This window comes from Crotalus tigris, unplaced genomic scaffold (assembly GCF_016545835.1).
Source record: "Crotalus tigris isolate CLP2741 ecotype Arizona unplaced genomic scaffold, ASM1654583v1 scf7180000023805.317711, whole genome shotgun sequence".
In the NCBI taxonomy this organism is placed as follows: Eukaryota; Metazoa; Chordata; class Lepidosauria; order Squamata; family Viperidae; genus Crotalus; species Crotalus tigris.
Window position 1 is genome coordinate 196366 of NW_024100196.1, and position 20936 is coordinate 217301.

The following is a 20936-nucleotide window of genomic DNA, read 5'->3' on the forward strand; positions in this document are numbered from 1 at the left end:
ACAATGGTCAAAAGAAAGCTGCTATAATTAATCTCTTCCTTGACACTTTAAAATATAAATTGATTAATATATTGTAATAATTAATGGTATATTTACCTACAAAAACTTGTTACAGACTTATCTTCCTTGAGGAAGACAGTGAAATATTTCAATTTATTTGGTTATAAAGTGAAGAATGTTGAAAATATATAGCTCCAGTCAGTTGCTATATTACCTTTCCTTTTTAAAACAGTCTTGAGTATCATTTCTTTTTGTGTTGGCTACTCCCATATCCTACTTCAGCTTTTCCTCTTGCACTTTTTTCTTAGCTTTTTGCTTCCTCAATTGCATTCAGTTCTATTGATGAAAATGAAAAAAAATCTCTTCACAGAACGTATGCTTTTTTTTGACTGTAATAAAGATTTGATCTGATATTTACATACTGTGATGTAGACTTCCAAATAAAGTGTTCTGAGGTTATAAAATATACCAAACTGAAGAGCTACAATTTTGAAGCTCAGAAAAAACTTCACAACTTCCCTCCCAAGATTCAGTGCTTGCCATCTTCTTCAGATATTTTATATTTGATTTTGATAATTTATGAGGCAGCCAACTTGCATTAGGAACATTCAGCAATGTTAAGAAACTGAATATTTAAATGTGCACACAAGAACATGAATCTGCCAGAAAGGTGAGCTTTACAAGCCAAGATTTAAAAACTATTTAAAAAGTAGAAAAAGCCAATTGTTCTGCTCCTCAGTATGCACTGTTAATAAACCATAATAGTACAGTTAATTCTTTCATTTTGATTTAAGTGACAATAATCATAGCAGTGTTTGCTATAATTTCCTCAAAATATTTTTTATTTCTTTGGCTTTTATTTTGTTGATCTATTGTTCTTTCAGTGCTTTTTCTGCCTTCTTAGTTCCTATCCAATATTTGGACACATGAATGACCAATAAAATAGCATATTTCAAAAATAGTATCTTTTAAACACCTAAAATTTTCTTAGATTGCCAAATCTTACAAGATTTTATTATCTGCTCAAAATGATAAAATCTTATCAGACTTTGGAGAAGAATAGGCAGATTTCATGAGGTTCCAGGAGCAAGACATAAAATGTCAGGGTTTTGTTTTGTTTTGTTTTGGGGATAGGTCCTGAAACATGCAACCCAGGGCTTGACAATATTGCTGACTTTGGAATTGCTGTTGTCCCCATGTGCTGCGCAGTCAGGAGGTGCTGACTGAAATCTATGCTCAGAGAACACATCTGGAGAAAGGGGAGAAAGAGATCGAGTGCCGGAAGGGCGGACGAGGTTTTGGTGACTGCCCATCGCAAGCTTTGCCTGCACCGTGAAACCCATGGAGAAAAAAAAATCTGATAGGCGATGAATAGATTTGTTCTTTTTCCTCAGATATTTCTCCCTCTCCTAAATGTTTATCATTTGACTAGCAAACTGTGCTACTCTTAATTCTGAAAAATAAGAACTGCGTTAGGCTGAGTAAATATAACGGATTAAATAATCCTTGAGTTTATTCAAAATGATATTGAGCTGAGCATGGATGCATATATTATCTTGGAATATTGGTTAGTTGAGGACAGCTCCAACTAAAGCAACAGAATTATAAAATGGAAACAAATGGAAAAATTAGACAAAATAGTCTCCCCCAAAGACCAAGCATGCTGTGAAGATGTTTTGCAAAACAACTTACCATGAAGATACTGTGACTTCACACTTACTACCTTCTACTGATATATTTAGCCTGCTCAGAAATGGTTTTTGCATTTTCTAGAAAAAATGTGTCCCAGAAATTGAGTTTATTGTTGCTAGTTTTTGGTTTTATCTGGGGCATAATGTTACTGCGCTACACCTTTCAGCATCCAAGGCAACAAAGCAGTGCTGAATTGCGTGAACAAATTCTTGACTTAAGTAAAAGATACGTTAGAGCCCTAGTAGAAGAAAACAAGAATGTAATAAATGGTGATAATGGAGTTGCAATGGCGAGATATGCGGATCTGAAAAGAACAATTGCAGTTCTTCTAGATGATATCTTGCAACGCTTGGTCAAACTGGAAAACAAGGTTGATTATATGGTTGTAAATGGCTCAACAACAAATACTACAAATGGGAATTTAATACCATCAGCTACAAGCAAACGAGTAAATGCAGCAAACAATATAAGATAATAGTCAAAATATTTTGCATTGCTGGAACTGCTTTAGATTTAATTCTTCTTCAGGAGAGAAGCAAACAATTGGCTAATCCAGTTGCAGCAGGAAAAAAAATGAATGTATAGAGACCCAATTTCTTTATTTAAAAACCTTTGTGTTAAAAAAGTTGTTTCATAAAGTTGTTAGGTATTGTTTCTGATTGTGATAGTAAAGAGATTATATTAATGTTAAATTTAATTACAGCGGCCAGGTTGTTGGTAGGGCAATGTTGGAAGAAGGAATCTTTGCCTACTTTGCAAGAATGGTTTCTTAAAGTTTCTTATTTGGCGGAAATGGCAAAGATTTCAGCTTTTTTGAAAGATCAATCGCAAGAGAAGTATCTCTTGGTATGGAAAAGATGGATAGATTTTATACAATATAAGTTGGATATAAAAAAATATTATTTAGTTTTTGAATAACTTATATTTAAAGTTTAAGATATTTTATAGATATTTTTCTTAATTCTTTATTTTTCTTTTTTAGTTTATTTTTTTTTCCGTTTCTTTTTTTCTCTCCTTGTTTTTTTATATATATTGTTGTCAACTATTTTATAATCTGTGTAATTAATGTATTTGGATATGTTCATGGATTATATGTGTTTTAAGATTTTTTAAAAATTTTTAATTAAGCTTGTATTCAGCTCTGGGAAGGTTGGGGGAGGGTAGGGGAGGGTCGGGAGGGTTTGGGGAAGGGAACTTTTTTTTGTAAAATTTAAAAAATTTTCAATAAAAAAAATATTGCTGACTTTGGACATAAATTATCTAAGCCTTTGCATAGGTATACTGACAAAACTGAGAAATACTTAATACCAATACTGTTTGTTGGTGTTTTGGTTTTATTTTCAGAAATTTTAATGTGTACATTTTATATACACACATACTGCAGAGTCTTTATCCCCTCACTGCCAATATGCCCTTGAATACTCTAAATATAACATATAAATTGCAAAAACAAATTATAAAAGGTGTTCTTTCAGAGAGTTTTTTAAAAAAACTGAATTTGGAAGTGCTACAACAAGCAGCTAATAATGATACATAGGAGGAGGGAAATCTAGCAGCTGTATTTAATTCCAGTTAATTAAACCATGACATGCTGAAATACGTGCAATAGCTTTTAATAGATATTTGATTTTGTGCCTGAATGGATAGGTGTTATCTTTGAAGACATGAACACAACACAGGGGAAAAAAATCAAAATCTTTTTTAAAATCCAATTAACAGCTTTCATGACTAGAGAAGATCCAATTGAATCAGTCATGAAAATATCCATCCAGTATAACTTATTAAATTGCTATATATCATGATCTAATAAATTAGTATCTGAATTCTGCATATTATACATATGCTATGATGATGATGGTGGTGGTGGTGGTGGTGGTGGTGATGATTCACACAGTTGGGCAGATGTTTAGATATGGCATTTTTATCCACCTGTAGCATGGGTGTCAAACTCGATCATGTCACACTACATATCATGACGTATTGTGATGTTTTTTGCCTTTGCGGAGCTGGGATGGGCATGACTTGTGCTTGATGCATCTGGTCCATGAGCCACCAAGTTTGACACTCCTGACCTATAGAGTCCTCTGGAAGGACCTGAGATAGGCAGATGCTTATGTTAACAGTATTGTCAAAGGATATAAGCAATTCCAAATAAAGCTGTGTTTTGCAATTGACTGATGGTGATTTTGTCAATGCTGATTGTGTTCGAATGGTGCTCCATTTGTTTTGGGTTTGCATCCAACATGCCTATTACTCTATTATTGTTATTATTATTTAAATTTATTGTACAAAAACTTAACAATATTTTGAAACATAAACCTTCAGCAATCCTTTTTCAACTCTTTGCCATTTGCAATTTGGTCTAGTCTATCAAGTGACCAACTTCTTCAAAGCTCAGTTTCTTCTAGAGCAGTGGTGGCGAAACTATTGCACGCGTGACACAGGTGGCACGCAGAGCCGTCCCTCTAGGCATGCACGCCATCACCCCAGAGGGAGGTGGGTCCGGGCTGCTCCCCTCCCCCTTTCCATGTGTGCCAGCACTTTTGCTCGTGGCGCAAAGAAAGAGGTGTTGAGCTCAAAGGCCAGGGAAAGAATGGAGAAAAAGATCGCTCTTGCCACGATCTCCCTTCTGCTGGCCAATGCACAGATCACTTGCTGCCACCGGCATTTCCCCCCCACCGCTTGCTGCTGGCGTTTTCCCTCCCACCCCCTGCATGGATCACTTGCTGCCACCAGCATTTCCCTCCCCATATGGATTGCCTTGCTGCTGCCGGCGTTTCCCCCCCACCCCTGCATGGATCGGTTGCTGCTACTGGCGTTTCCCTCCCCATACGGATTGCCTCACTGCTGCTGGTGTTTTCCCCCATCCCCCGCATGGATCACTTGCTGCCACTGGCGTTTCCCTCCCTGCATGGATCACCTCACTGCTGCTGGCATTTTTCCCCCACCCCTTGCATGGATCACTTGCTGCCACCAGCATTTCCCTTCCCATATGGATTGCCTTGCTGACGCTGGTGTTTTCCCCCCACCCCCTGCACAGATTGCTTGCTGCCGCTGGCATTTCCCTCCCCACATGGATTGCTTATCTGATGCCAGCATTTTCCCCCCACCCCCTGCATGGATCGCTTGCTGCCGCCAGCATTTCCCTTCCCATATGGATTGCCTTGCTGCTGCTGGTGTTTTCCCCCCACCCCCTGCACAGATCACTTGCTGCCGCTGGCATTTCCCTCCCCACATGGATTGCTTCTCTGATGCCAGCGTTTTCCCCCCACCCCCTGCACGGATCGCTTGCTGCTGCTGGCATTTCCCTCCCTGCATGGATCACCTCACTGCTGCCAGCATTTCCCCCCCATCCTCTGCATGGATTGCTTGCTGCTGCCGTTTCCCTCACTTCTGATCAGCTGCAATCAGGCTCTCCATGACATGCTGCAGCTGGTTGATATGGGCAAGGCAGGAGCACACATAGACTCAGCTTTTTTCCTTTGGCAGTGATGGGGTTAGGATTGCTGCAGCTGATCAGAAGCGCCACAGCAGAGTCTGTGCACGTCTGCTATGTGCTCACCCATCAGCCGTGCTCTCCATGCTTCAGATAAGTTGCAGCACACTGTGGAGAGCAAGGCTGATGCAGGCTAAACAGGCTCGCAAAGAGACTCCACTTTTTTCAGCGGGGTTTCGGTGCCTGGCCGGCTCAGCCAATTTCCCTTTTTTCTCCCCATTCCTCCTGCTCCTTTGACAGTGGTGGGGTTTGGTGGATGATCAATTCCCATTTGTGGTGTGGCTGCCAACCAATCACTGCACCCTCCTCTCAGGAGGGCAACACCAGCAGCCAATGCCGCAGTAGGAAAAGCGGAAGGCAACGCTGCCCACCAGACCCACCTGGCGGCTCAGTAACTGCACTTCTCCTTAGCTCCAGGAACTTGTGCAATGGAAACTTGACAGTGAGGGCTATGGGGCGGTCACTGAGGGAGCTGCTGCCATAATGGAGCCGGGGAAATGGGCTGGATGGGGGGAGCTGCCAATGCCGCTGCCTGAGGTTTGGCATATCCCCCTGCCAAGCCGCCATTATTCCTCCTCCCCAGCCAGCCACCATCCCCTGACTTACTCCTTGCCTGCCCAGCTGGCTGGTTCAAAACCTCACCACTCTTCTCCTTGGCGGCGGCAGCCTAATGGACCTGAGCAAGCTGCTGGTTGTGCCGACCTGAGGCACAGGGGGCAGGGGGAGAGGGAGGCAGGTGGTGCAGCAGCTTGGGTACCTTGGTTCCATCCAAGTTGAAAGCAGAGGCACAACAGCAGGATTGCTCTCAAACAATAAGAGCGGGTGCGTTGCTCGCTCGTGTGCACCCGCCTTATTGAGAGCAATCCCACTGTGGAGTCTTCACTTTCTTCAACTTGGATGGATCCCAGGAGCCACTGGTGACCACATGAGTGGGGAGAATGAGCTTTGCTGCTGTTGCTGGACCGTGGCAGGGTGCTCCATCCTGGGGGAAAAGCAGTAGCATCCCAACCCTAATCCCCACCCTGCCCCCTCCCTCGCCTTGCCTCACCCTGCAGGACAAGCCTCCTGCCCACCACCCTACCTGCCAGGGACCCCCTGGATCTCCCCCAACCTGGCCAAGCCCCCACAGGCATCCATCTCCAGGAGCAACATAATGCCCACCCTGGCCATGCCCACCCATGGGCCATGCCTATCCGGCACCCAGCAATACATAAGTGGGTTTTGGTTTGTAGTTTGGGCACTCGGTCTCTAAAAGGTTCGCCACCACTGTTCTAGAGTATCAATGAAAATAGAGCAAATTGATATCCTACAACAATTAAGATATACCAAGTCTTATAAAAATTCTTGCAGCAAGGAGGAAGAGAAGATTGTTTAACAATCTGTCATGGATCTGACCTCAGACCCATCTCCAGATGGAAGTTCAGAGGAGGAGAGTGAGTTTGAGTCTGCAGAGGAAAGCATGGAGTCAAGTATTGGTCAGGCTTGGGGCTCAGAGAGTGCTAGCCTGATGAAGCAGCCTCAGCTGGGTTGATCAGATGAGTGACAGGCTGAGGCTGAGGCTGAGAGAGGTGAGCCACAGCTGTAGCAAGTTGGCCAGGAGGCTCAGGTGAGGACAGGGAGCAGCTGCTGCCCATTAGCAATGAGAAGGAGGTGGATTCCACACCTCCTCCTGATCCAAGGACACATAGAGCACAATACCAGTCAGCTAGACTACTATAGGGGGCAAGCTCACCTTTCCTGAAAGGCTACACCGGTATTGCCTACTTAATCCCATGCTGAGGACTTGAGTATTGCTGAAGCAACATACCCAATTCTGTGCCTTTTGTGCTCATGCCATGTATCCTGATCTATTCAAATTGTGGATTGCTTTCCTGGACATTGTGTGTGCCCATTGGACTCACTCACCCATTGGCTCTTGCCGTGCTGAGCTTAGAATCTGGACCTATGCAGTGGAGGTGCTTTCTAAGGATCTGTTTGAAGGGGTTGAATAAACACCTATAGAACCCTTGCTGTACATTGGGGGGGGGGAACTGGAGCAGCACACAATCTGCAAATCTGATTTGAGGTGCAATCTAGTCTACAACTGAAACTAATGGTATAAACGATTCATTTTCACATGCAAATGTGCCAGAAAATGTATATATTTAACTAGTAAATATAAATGAGTTCTGTTTTGGCTTTTTTGGTAAACACTTTTCATTGGATACGGATACGATAGCCTAGAAATGGTTTTATGGCTAGTAAGCAATGATATAAAAATGGAGTTAAGGTAGGTTTTATTAATACTACTAGCTGCTAAATAGACTTTCCGTAGGGCAACCTTTGAAGCAAGCAACTTTCCTAACAGTACAGCAAGCTACATAGGTGGTAAGTGGAAATTTCAATGATCTTTTTTTTTTGTGGGGTGAAGGGGAGTTAATCTGCTTTTTATTATCCACAATATTGACTTCATCCCTTTGAGAGAAGTAGAATCAAAGAACTTAATTTGAACAATAGTGTTTCAGATTAAATATATTTAATCAATATACAGTTGTAACCATGTAATCAATACACAGTTACTCTCTTTATAATTCATAAGGACACCAAAGACATTTAAAATAGAAATTAATTTCATGGTATGTATCTATCATAAAACTAGAGTCAGTCATAATGGATGAAATGCTCCAATACTCTAATACTGCTTTTATGGTAGCCATCAATGAAACTAGTCTAAAAATCCAATATTAAATCAATACTTCTATATGTTTACTAATGATTGAAAAAAAATCTGCTTAATTAAACTTTAGTACTGTTAGAAATCTTTCATTCTGAAATATATGTTTATCTGTGTGTATTTAAAAAGTAAAAGCTAATTACGTGATTTATTAAATACCTAGTATATATCTTTCATTTTTTTACTCTTCTGAAAGTGTATTGAGAATTATTGAGAATTCTGTGTAAAGGTACATGAAAAATACTTTTTCTCATGATTTTCCTTGAGATTTCAGGTATCTCATGGTGGGAACTTTCTTCTTGCAGTACATATGAATTACGTTTCTTACCACTGATCCTTTCTTCAAATTAGTTCAGCAAATTATATTCCAAATTATGCCCCGGGCAAAGCCCAAGATTGTCTGTTGTTTAGATAATCTCTTTATTTTCAAGAGAACATATTAGGATAGGCATTTTTTCAGACAATAAATAAGAGAAAGTAATTGGCTATCTCTACAGACCTTTCTCATATTCTGCCATTTAACACTCTAAACTTCTGAAAGGTCTGACAAACATAGCTTAAATTTGGTTTGTGCATCATACTAATGAATAATACTTAGTTTTGACTTACCATATTATGTAGATTTTATGATGTTAGGATACAAATTAGAAAAAAAGACAATTCATCCAAGCCTGTCTAGTTGTGTCAGATGCAAAACACACCAAAGAAATAATTAGTGAACATCTTGGTTCCATCAGCAGAAATGTCACTTTTTCTTGGAAAAAACAAAATGCATCTTCACAAGCTAAAGCTGGTACATGTCTCTTAGTGTTAGAAAGAAAATATGCCTGACTCTGGAGATGTTAGGGATAATCCTATCAGTAGATGTCTTACTCTATCTATTTTTGCAATCAGATGCTAATCACACATTTTAATTCAGAACAACACAAAAAGATATCCTGCATAGACACAAGCATACAGTCTAGAGTGGACACACAAAGAAAGAGGCATGTGCAGAAATGTAATAGTTGTTTCCTAGTCTAAAGCTTCTTAGCTGTGCTCATTTGGACCTACATCTACTGTATATTGGTATGATATTGCACTTAAAACTTTAAGGCTTAGACTTTATGGTGTTCTTAGAGTGGTTAAAGGCACCAGGCAGGAAATTAGGAGATATGAGTCCTGGTTCAGCTACAAAGCCAGTTCAGTGGACTTGGACTAGTCATCTTCCTTAACCCTAAGAAGAAGGCAATAGAAAATCTCTTCTGAGAGTGTTGCCAAGAAAGCCATATGGAATTTTCCATCTACCTGCCAGGAATCAAAAGAGATAGAGGATCTGCTGTGAATTTTTCCTGCAAGTAAAACAAGGACTAGATGATAGCATTATTTTTGGAAGCCTTGTCCTAGAAGTACATAAGCTTATATCCTGTTAATTTTCCATAGCAAATTTTCCAATTCTGACTTTCCAATACAACAAAATTAAAAAGCAAAGGATTTTAGTGATGAGGTAAAAGTTTTCATACTCACTTTACTTTCTATTTAACAGCAACAAAAATTATTCCACTTTGCTGCAAAAACAGATTGCACATCATAAAAGAATATAGAGAAAAATATAGAATGATAGTTAAAAATAGAAAGGCATACTTTTGCAAAAGGGAGGGAAGAAAAGAACAATTCCCCCACTGCAGAAATTTAACATGAAAAGAATTATGGGTTTTGAAGCAAAAATAAATAATTAACCTCTTGGTACTAGCGTTAAAAAAGGGAGAAACATAACTGTTGCTTGGGCATCAACAGTGACATTGTCACACTCATACTTGCCAGGTGAAAATAAACCATTTTGGTACAGGGAAAAGGGTGCTGTGCATATTCTAAGTGTTTCGGTAACATATGTAGCAACACTTTAAGACAACACTTGAAACAAGCACCAGCCAGCAGGTTTGCTAATTTGCAATACATTTATCTTGTATTATGTAAATTTGGTAGGCGAATATGGAAGAAGGAGAAACACTTTATAATTCTGTGAGGAGTAATTTTGCACTCTTCTCAATAAACATTATACAGACATGATGACAACACCTGTCCATTCAAAAAGAGTGGAAGGATGTTCTCAACAAATGCTTGATTAATGGCAATAGAAAATAATTAAGAGATGATTGAAGTGTTTCAGCTCCATATCTTCTGATATATTTCCTAAATGCAATAATCAAAAGGTCAGGTCTTTATGAAAATTAACAAATTGTGGATATATTTGTACTGAATGTAGGCAACTAGTTGTTATGGGGTTTGCATAAATACTCTAACTGGAACTAAACTTAAGCCAGTCTTTTTCCTTTGCTCACCAATTCTCTCCTAATTTTTTCAGCAGTACTCAATTGGTATTTAGATTTGACTGAGATTATATAATTATATAGCATACAATGGAGAAATGTAATGTATATTTTACAGGTCCTCAGTTACTACAGGGAAAGGAAATTTATTTTATATAGAGGCTTGCTGTGTACAGTGACGAAATGGTCTTATCAATTGATGTCTTATGCTTTAGTTTATGACAATATACAGCTATTGATTTTATGAACCATCTCATGCATATTTGCATAATCAGATCTTTTCATGTAATTATGGAAGATCACCCAGTCTTCACTGTTCAAAATAATTTCTATTCTGATAAAATCTGTGATACATAGATTTTAACAATTCAAAAATGAATGGAGAACAAAACTATGGGTCAAAACACAAGTAACACAGATGCAAAACAGACAGCTTTTCCTATTGCTCTTGACTCTCAGACATATTGAACAATATTAAAGATAGTTTGCCCACTATTAAAATATACTTGGTTACTGTTGTAATGGGTAAATGTTAATTAAGAACCATGGGGATTATAAACTTTATAAATCTGGAAGCTGCAAGATTAATATAAGAACACCTTCAACTGTGATAACATACTTTGTACTTCCTAATCTCTTCCCTTCTTCTGAACTATGCAGTTTTAGCCCCACACATCTTGGTAATTATAAGCCATTACAGATCAGTAGCTCTTTGCTAACAAGATTATTGATAGTGGACTGACTATATTTTAGCATCCTTGACAAAAACAAAATTCCCTGTTACTAAGCCTAAACTATCCCTACTTTCATCTCTTTTACCCATTCTGGAAATGAGAAAGGAATAATATATTTTTTAAATTAATATCAGTTCAAGACTGATCTAAAAAATTTTCTAAAACAGATTTCAAACTTTCCATGAGTTCTTGAATGTCATAAAGTTATGGCATCAACAATTCTACTTATTTGCCCACTTGAAGCAAATTTTTGTAGTGTATATTTAAATTTAGCATACTCAGCATTGCTACATTTTAATATTGTGTGGTTGGCTGAATGACAAATCAATTATCTACATTATTTTTCTTTTCATAACTCTGATAATATTAGATTTCCCAAGGATATTGGATGCAGTGAAATTACAAAGTACAATATAGGAGCTCCTTCCTCCCTTTGTAAAACTTATTCACTAGCTAACTGACCAAATAAATATGCTGATGGATCACATTATTGACTTAAAAATGGGAATCTGTGCTCCTCTATATTTGGTTGTTCTTAGCTTGCATCACCACTAGCCATTCAGGCTTCACTATTGGAGCTGTTGTTCAGCAATATTTGGCAGGCTACAGCTTCTCAACTCTTGTGTGAAATCTACCCTGAACTACAAATGACTGGACTGGAGTACAAAACCTCTAGTAGCTTGAGAGTTGGACCAGGCTTTGCTGTATGGCCAAATTTCTTTTGGTTTTTGTTTTACGGGGTAGAGACGCACCTCTGAAAATAATTCTAAACCATTCTGAACAACAACAACAACAACAAAAGACCCTCCTTCATTCTCTCTGGGAAATTATGAGGACCTTAAAATTGAGGCTGCATGAGAAATCTGCATTTTTATACACTCTGATTTAGGAAGCTCTCTGATAGTAATAAATAACTATTGCTACCCAATGTATTTCAAACATTGCCTTTGCATCCAACACTCTTTAATCATGAGAAGTGATAGTACACTTAGTCCTCAATTTACAACAGTTCATTTAGTGATTGTTTAAAATTACAACAGCAGTGAAAAAAGTGACTTATGACGGGTTGTCACAATTATAACTGTTGCTGCATCCCTGTGGTCATGTGATCAAAATTAAAAAGCTTGGCAACTAACTCATATTTATGATGATTGCATTGTCCCGGGAATATGTGATCATCTTTTGCGACCTTCTGACAAGCAAAGTCAATGGGGAAGCTGGATTCACTTAAGAACCGTATTACTAACTTCACAATTGCAATGATTCATTTAAAAACTGTGACAAAAAGGTCATAAAATGAGGCAAATCTCACAACAAATGTCTCATTTAGTAACAAGAAATTTGGGACTCAATTGTGGTTGTAAGTTGAGGACTACCTGTACTGCTGTATAATGCACTAGTGAGACCTACTTGGAATACTGCATCCAGTTCTGGTTTCCAGAAAAAAATCTGGAAACAGATTTCTGAGATCATAGAAAGAATGCAGAGAAGAGCAAGAAAAATAATAAAGAAGCTAAAGCATATAATGAGAGAGCCTAATAGAGAGAAGGATTAGTGGTGATATGATAGTTGGCTTCCAGTACTGGAGGGACAGTCACAGAGAAGAGAGGATTGAATTATTCCCAAAGTATTTGAGGGCAGGACAAGAAGCAATGGGTGAAATCTCATTGCATAGAGATGCAATCTAGAACTAAGGAAAACATTTTCTGACAATGAGAATAATTAATCAATGGAACAGCCTATCTCCCAGAGTTCTGGATGTTCCATTGCTGGACATTTTCAAGAAAAGATCAGATAACCATTTGTTCAGGATGCTATAAGGGCTCCTGCTTTGGGTAGAGAGTTGAGTCGTAAACGTCAAGGTCCCTTCCAGCCCTGTGAGATTCTATGATTCTATAAACAGGAATATCCCGTAATTTTCATCAATCTTGATATAATAGGCATAGTAAAGAATAAGACATTATAGAGGAGGTTTCAAAGACAGAATCATTTGAAGTCATGTCATAGGACCCCTAAATATTTAAAATGGAGTTTCAAGATCTTTAAAAACTTTGAGACAGTCCACAGCCAATTCAAATATTAAGCATGAGCAAGGCAAGTGAAGTCAAAGAGATACCAATTACATCCTTCTCACAATACATCTATGTGCATTGACCCTGCTCCACTTTCTCCAACCTTGCCAATCTTACTAACTAGTAAGATATGAAGAAGTGTGATTTATACATATTTCCTTAGGCATGCATAACACTCAGCATGAATTATTGAGAACCATTTTTTACCCAGACATCCTATCACATGGAAAATCAACTTAACACGGCTGAAAACTATATTAACTGTTCAATCTGGCAAGAACAAGAATAATGAGCATGCATCCAGCATGCATCTCCCTATTTGAACTTAATGGATGTGCTTAGATCAGATCCATCAATTCTTTTTCTCCCCAAAATAGAGGCATTTCATCTGTCACAGAGACTGTATTTTTGCTACATCTTCTGTTTGTTTGTATCGTGGGCTGGGAGCTTCACAGTTAATAAATAATGCTTCAGGTCCAATCTCAGAGCAGGCATAAAAAGCAGACTAGACCTGAATGTAAAGTATGTGCAGCCATATATTCATATAATCCATGACTCATGCAAAACCATCTTCAAGTCTGAGCAGACAAATGGCTTCCCGTTCTATGCATGGGCAGCAATTTAATTCCAGTATTTTGACTGGACCTAGGTCTAGTGATGTTTTTCAGTTAAAGCATTTGGAATAACCAAGAAGACTGAATTATTCATTCAAAGTGCCAGACTAGAAGTGGGAAGGGAGGGTGTGAAATTAAAAGAAAAAGAGATCAGACAAGAAAAATCACTGGGTGTTACTAGATTTCAATGACTCATGTTACTGAATGACAGCCCCCAACATTCCTTACTATTAGGCATACTTTCTTGAGCTATTGAGAATTGTAATTCAGCAATATTGGAATATTATAAATTACCTGTGTTTGATAAGACTTGCCTATTACTGGCTTCAACAAATACACTATAACAGGCATGGCAAACTGCTGGCCCACGGGCCGGATGGGTTAAGCTAAAACTGCCCCTACCGTATTGCCGGCAATGGGGAAAAAGTTACAATACATTGCATGATATGACATGAGTTTGACATGCCTGCTCTATAACAAGTTAAGGAATGTGTTTAGTCTCCATCTGGCATCTAGTACCTCAAACTTTCCCTCACCATGTCTTATAATCTACTGTATGGATATTGAAACACAAAAGTGGATTGTGTACGAATCATGGATGCAAGCAAACATAAACTATTTCCCTTGAAAAATGTAGAGACATGGTTGTCCCAAAGATGCTTATTCCAAAAGACAACTGGACTTTCTTTGGGTTTTTTTTGCTTTTTGTTTTAAAACACTTCACTTCTCATCCAAGAAGCTTCTGAAGAAGCAAAATGTTTTCAAAGGAAAAACTAAGGAAGTATTGGAAAAACAAACCTTTGAGACAAGCATGACATAAATGATTGAGACTCTCCATAGACACAAATAATTTTTTCCTCAGGCAAATATTATAAAGGGTGGGAGAGAAAGAAGGAAAAAGAGGAGAGAGAGATTCAGCAGGCCTATTGAAGATCATCCATAACCAATATAATCCACCTTCTGGAAAAACAAAAGATTGAGCTTTTCTCGAGGGAGGAAGGGTTGAATTTTTCCAGTTGATGCAGTCTATTATATTTGGGCTTTCTTTTTGTTTTTTTTTTAGGTTGTTTTATTGTATTGTGCTCCCCTGAGTATCCCAAATTTATGGTGCCATACAAATTATGTATATTATATATAAATTATATTTATATTATATTATTAAGAATATTAAAAACAAAACAGTGATTCCTGGGTAGACTCATATTAAACAATAAAATATACGAACACCAGGAAGTTATAAAACTATAAAAAGTTTTAATAAAACCAGAATAAAACCAAGCTTTCGCTGGCATCTGCCAGCATCATCAGGGTAGTCTCCAGTCGATGGGAGAAGCTATTTATAAGTGTGGCGTTCTTTGCGCCCGGCTTCTTGACCTTGTCATGGGTCCCAGCCAATCCACCTGCGTTTTGATCGTAGTTTCTGTGTTGCAAGCTGTAATTTCCTCACTTTCCTTATTTGTGCTGATACCGCAGCTCTTCCTCCCTTCTTTGCATAACTGTAAGTCGGGGGGACTCCTTAATTCCACGTAATTAGATGTTCATTGTCTGTGTTTATGTTGTTTAATCACCTCATCCTCCTTCTTGGTACTCTCCATTTCTCTTCTCCTCCCCGTTTCTCTGTTTACGATCCTCCTTCAAAACTATATCCTCATTGTTTGTCTCTGTAGCCCAAGATTCCATTGTGTTTACATCATCCTGTTTCCTGATCCTTCGTATCACTTCTTTCTATTTTCTCTTCAATGGGGGTGATTTTAACACCCTCTCCAGAATTCGTGGCACCCACAAATTGATTGCTGACCCCTTTTTTCGAGGGAGCTGTCCCTTCACTGTTGTTTGTGTATTCGCTCATTACTTGGGAGTATGCAATCTTCCTTAAAAGGAGAGGGGCGGAATCCTTGCGGTCGTTACTTGCATCTCCTTGTGCATTCCTACGGGGAGTCGTACCTCTCAAATGTCTGTAGGAGCGTGTGGAAGCTCTAAGATTATAGCGAACAGGCTTCTCATCTCCCCGTTGTTCTCCTGCGTTCCCAAGGCAATAACAATTCAAATGGGAAATGTCATTAATAAAGTTAGTTGCAGGATCGCCGGTGGAATTACACGTGGCATTCCAATCCTTTATATATAATATATATAATATATAATTATATATATATATATATATATATATATATATATATATATATATATATATATATATATATATATTATATAATATTTATATTATATATAAATGCAAATTTTCTGCTTTGGAGCTTAGAAAACATTCTAGAAAACACTTTCAAAACACTTTAAAAAGCACAACTAAACTTTTAAAAACAGTTTGCAAAACACTGCACAGACAGAAACTTTAGAGCTATTTTTTTTAAAAAAAATACTTTTTCAAATATTTTAAGTTAAAATGTTTATTTATTTATTTCATTTTTAGGGCTAAACATCTTTAATTTACAGGTCATTTAGTAAATGCATGAAGAATTCATTCAAAATTCTTCCAAAATATAATAAATTAAAGAAGCCACAGGATATAAATCAATTGAGGGGAAGAATATATGCAGTAACAGACACTAGTTTCAAAATGGCAGACAAAGCCTCATTTCTTTTTACTTCAGACAATGTGTACATGACATTAAGAAGGATCAGGCTTTAAGTGTTTGGTCCTACTACCATTTTGAAGTTGCAGTCTGTACCTGCAAATGCCCCTGATTAAATATAACATGAGAAGTCAAATTAACTTAAAAAGTGAATTCATCATGCCACAGATTGAAGGTATCTGTTGTGTGATCAAGACATGATACAATAGTATTTTTCTTATTTTTGAATTTCCAGTCTTTCCCCATAGACAAATAATGTTGTCTTAGTTGTTCATTTCATCTAAAGAAAGGCAGGAGGGAGAAAGAACCACAAGTCTTTTCCCCCTCAAGAATTGCTATCATTTCCGAAAACAAAGCCAAACAATTATAAGGTTGATGAAGCAGTTAGAAACAATTGTGATCAGTTTGGTAAAAGATGGCTTGGGACAACAATGAATGTTAATAGGTATTTTGGAGAAGGACTAAGTCTTGTTTGTTTGTTTGTTTTTAGGACTGCTACAGTACCAACATTAACATTATTCCATAATATTCACTTGAAAAGGGTTATCAATTGCCATAATAAAATAATGAAAATTATTTCTACTTTAACAGAATATATTCCAGAATGGCATAAAACTGTCAAATGATTATAGACATGTACCATCTTGACGAATATTTTCTTTACACAGTTTCTTCATTTGCATTTCATTTATACCAGTGGTTCTCAACCTGTGGGTCGGGACCCCATTTGGGGTCAAACGACCATTTCATGGGGGTCGCCAAACAAGGCTGTCCGCCATTTTTTTCCCCTTTTCTTTGGCCACGCCCCTGGCACTGAGTGATATATAAGTGGTTGGGGGTCACCACAACATGGGGAACTGTATTATGGGGTCACGGCATTAGAAAGGTTGAGAACCACTGATTTACATCCATGAGCACTCTTAGTCTCAGAATAGTGGTGATCTTTAGTTTTTAAATTTTTTTTTCACTTCATATAATACATTTTTAATTGAAAAAAACTTACATTTACACTGAGTGAAGTTACATCAAACAGTATATATTTGTATATAACTCCTTGGTGCTACTTTATCGGATATATATTCTCTCATTTCAATGAAGGTGCATTCAGTCGTCTGAAAGCTGATTTATACTTAGAAGTTATAATTTGCAAAGCATTAGGCCAAGGAAATGTTCTGGCATTTATGTCACAGGCACTCCATATAGTGACTACTACTGGCACCAAGCTATCTAATGAACTGCTTTTTGTTAACTCTGCTTGCAAGCTGAGATTTCTCCCAAAGAGACTTCTTGAGTACCTGCCATAAAGAGCTATAAACCTGGCATTCAGCTAGTGACAGCTCCCATTTTCCTGTGACCCCAAATCTTTTGAATTTGTTTTTAATTTCCCCCTTTCAACTCTATTATAGCTTTTGCAGTAAATAACCTCAGTGCTTAAAAAGCAAACTAGAGACCTGTTTTCCCCCCCTGGAGATAAATGAAGCATTTGTTCTTCTTAATTTCCACCTTCAAATCTTTCCTATATGAGCCTGTCCAACTGTTATAAACTGTAGGAATGGATCTTTTAAATAGTTGTTGTTAGCAGAGGCCCATTTATGGAATGCACCTCAGAAGTTCCGCCTCCAGATTCAGCATTCAGAAATATTTATGAAGACACATCTCTTTGAGATGCTTTTAACTGGCAAATAATTTTAGTATTAATTGAATTTCTGCTTTCACTTTTGGAACTGTTTTTGGCTTTCTTTTTTAAAAAAAATTGTCAGCCACTTTAAATATTGTTATATGGAGAGGAAGGGTATAAAATGAATAAGTGAATGAAAATATCACAGCATAATATTTTCCCAGAAGTCATGTTTCTATTCAGAGGTGGCTGAAAGAAATAGCAGCAAAACTGTAAAAATGTCTTATGGGGAAAAATCATATTTTTCATATTGTGGTGACCAAAACTGAACACAATATTCCAAGTGTGATCTTACCCAGTGATGGGATTCAGCTGGTTTGCACCACTTCGGCAGAACCAGTAGCTAATTTTTTGTTGCCCAGGCCCAGAATGGACTTCCAGAAGCAGCATCCACATAGAGAAGCAGTTGTTCACATATTTGAATCCCACCACTGATCTTACCAAAGCAATATAAAGTGGTACTAACACTTCACTTGACCCTGATGCTATTCCTCTGTTGATGCAACCTATGACTACAATGGCTTTTTTGGCAACTGCAGCACACTGCTGGCTCATATTTTAGTAGTTGTTCACTAAGACTCCTACTCAGAATTACTGCTGTTGAGTCAGGTACCCCCTATTCTATATCTATGCATTTGGCTTTTATTGTTTTTCTTAGTTTTCTCACCAATGAACTGCATTTTGTTGTTCAATTCTGTCAAGACCCTTGTAGCGTCTTCTAATATGTTGGCTGTTAGTGTCATCTGCAAATGTGATGAGTTTCCCTTCTATCCCCTCATCTAAAATGTTGAAGATGTTGAAGAGTACTGTGCCTAATAAAGAACCTCGAGGTACCTCATACTTCCCACCATATAGTTCCATTGAGTACTACATGCTAAGTGTGGTTTGTCAGCCAGTTATGATTCCATCTGGTTGTCCTACATTTTTCTGCAATTGATACATTTGATGATGTCCATTCTCCAAGTATCTGCTCACTTTCTTCTTTCCAAGGAGAAGTTATGAAATTAATTGTTTAGCATCAATGGAGCTAGATTAGACTAGACTGGGTTTGATTTTTTTTTTCTATGAGTGACATGTCACCATCAGTCTTTCTCTAAAGATTCATTTTTTTAGGTTAGTTAGTTGTTCCTTACTACATTCAGTTTGATTTCAGTCTTTTTCCTTTAATTGATATTTCTCATTTTTGTTGTTTGAGTTTCACAGTGGCTAGACTTGTCTCTAGACCCTTTGCATTTTCATCTGTTGTTTGTTCCTTAGTGTGTTTAGTTTAGATACAGACTTATTTTAGTTGGAGTTTCTTATTTTGTTGGTTGAATTGCAGTGGCTAGACTTGCTTTCACTGCTTTTATTACTTGCTTTCTGATCTTCAAACAACAGGTCTCTACTGAATAACTGTGTTTGCAGATTATGTTGCTGAAAGTAAGGATTTGCATGTCAGTCTAATCTGGTCTATGTCAGTGCTGCATATTTTTTAAAAAAGATAAATAATCTGCATTTGTTGTTCTTAGCAGTTTCTTAATATACAAAGTATAGTACTCTTGTTTCCTTAATACAGAATTTTGTATTGAAGTTTCATTAATACATACTGCTTAATGCAGTTATCTTTTGTGTATGACTTTTTTTAGTAGGCAACTTGCTCAAACTTTTTAAAATGTACCTTTTCCATTTATGTTTCACTAAGTGATTTTTTTATGAAGAATGATAGATGCTAAAAACATCATTAATTGCTGCCCATTCTATCTATCCATCCATCCAAGCTATGACAGATTCTAATTATGCCATTTTGTTCCCACTGAATTTGTGACAGATTTTCTTTTACATGCCTAGTTAAAACCCCTTCATTAGTGTAAACTCCTGCATCACAAGAGGTAAATCTTGATTTTAAGCACCAATTTTGAGTAGATTTAATTTGGCAAAAGTGATTGAAGGGCCAGTCTATACATTGCATGAATTGTAATGCATAGAGCAAACCCAAATTTCTTAAAATAGAATTTTCTAAGGGAACTTTTCAGTTTTAACTTTGCTTTCCTTCTATCTCCTTGTAACAAAAATTTAAAAGTTGAGCTTGTGCCATGCACATTCTCTATCACTGTTTTGCCAAAGGCACCATTTCTAAGAGACTTTTTAATGATGGTAGATCTAGGGCAGTGGTTCTCAACCTGTGGAGGTCGCCAAACAACGCAGTCCGCCATTTTTTCACCCTTTTCCTTAGCTGTGCTACTCCCTTTTATTCTATTGGCTTTTGAAAGCCAATAGAATAGACTCTCTTGAATAGAGTCTAATTCTAGTGGCTTTCAAAAGCCAGTAAGAATTGTCCAGGCTGTCTCTGCCCTGCTGAGCCCACCAAAAGTCCCATTCTGCAAACAGTGCTGCACCAGTTGAGTAATCCTTGACTTACAACCGGTTGAGTAGTCCTCGACTTACGACCGGTTGGGGGTCGCAGCATTAAAAAGGTTGAGAACCACTGATCTAGGGCATTATGAAAGATGCAAAAGATATCAACCTAGTTGCTGGTTCCCAGGTCTACTGGAAATTCACTTCATGACTTTGAGGTAATCATTTTCTTTCAACCTAACTTAACTCACAGGTCGTTATATCTGGCATATCCTCATTTAAGCCATCTTGATCTCTGGGGGGGGAGGGAAAGGGCACATACATCAGAAAGATAAAAAATAAAGTATCAGCAATAAAATTAACCTGAAAAGTGGGGAGAAAGAGAGAACAGATTGTGTTGCCAGTACTTAAAAAAGAATTGGCAGATTTCTCTTTCTGAAGAAATGCAATGAAACTGTCTCCTCCAATCATAAAGATACTGAATAATTTCAAGACACCATTATCCACAGCTCAATATGATTATGCTAAATATTTATTTAATCTAAATGCCCTATGTTTAATTATCTGATTTGTTTTGGTCTTTGTGTTTTAATTGCTTTATTTTCTGCATTGCATAATGCATTGAATAACTCAAAATATAATGGTCAAATCAGTGATATTGTCAGGAGAAAGGGAGGGAGGTTGGCATTTTTGGGATGCTTTTGCT

General features: G+C 37.7%; 1 protein-coding gene across 1 annotated transcript; it reads left to right on the forward strand.

Moving 5' to 3' along the window:
* Nucleotides 1-1193: 1193 nt before the first annotated feature.
* Nucleotides 1194-2257, forward strand: LOC120298214 (coiled-coil domain-containing protein 126-like). Its single transcript, XM_039321684.1, has one exon. The coding sequence runs from the start codon at nt 1754-1756 to the stop codon at nt 2165-2167; it is 414 nt and encodes a 137-aa protein (XP_039177618.1). The 5' UTR covers nt 1194-1753; the 3' UTR covers nt 2168-2257.
* Nucleotides 2258-20936: the final 18679 nt, after the last annotated feature.

Excerpts from the sequence above, each read along its gene's own strand:
- LOC120298214 (XM_039321684.1), top strand. The coding sequence starts at position 1,754 with ATGGTTTTTGCATTTTCTAGAAAAAATGTGTCCCAGAAATTGAGTTTA.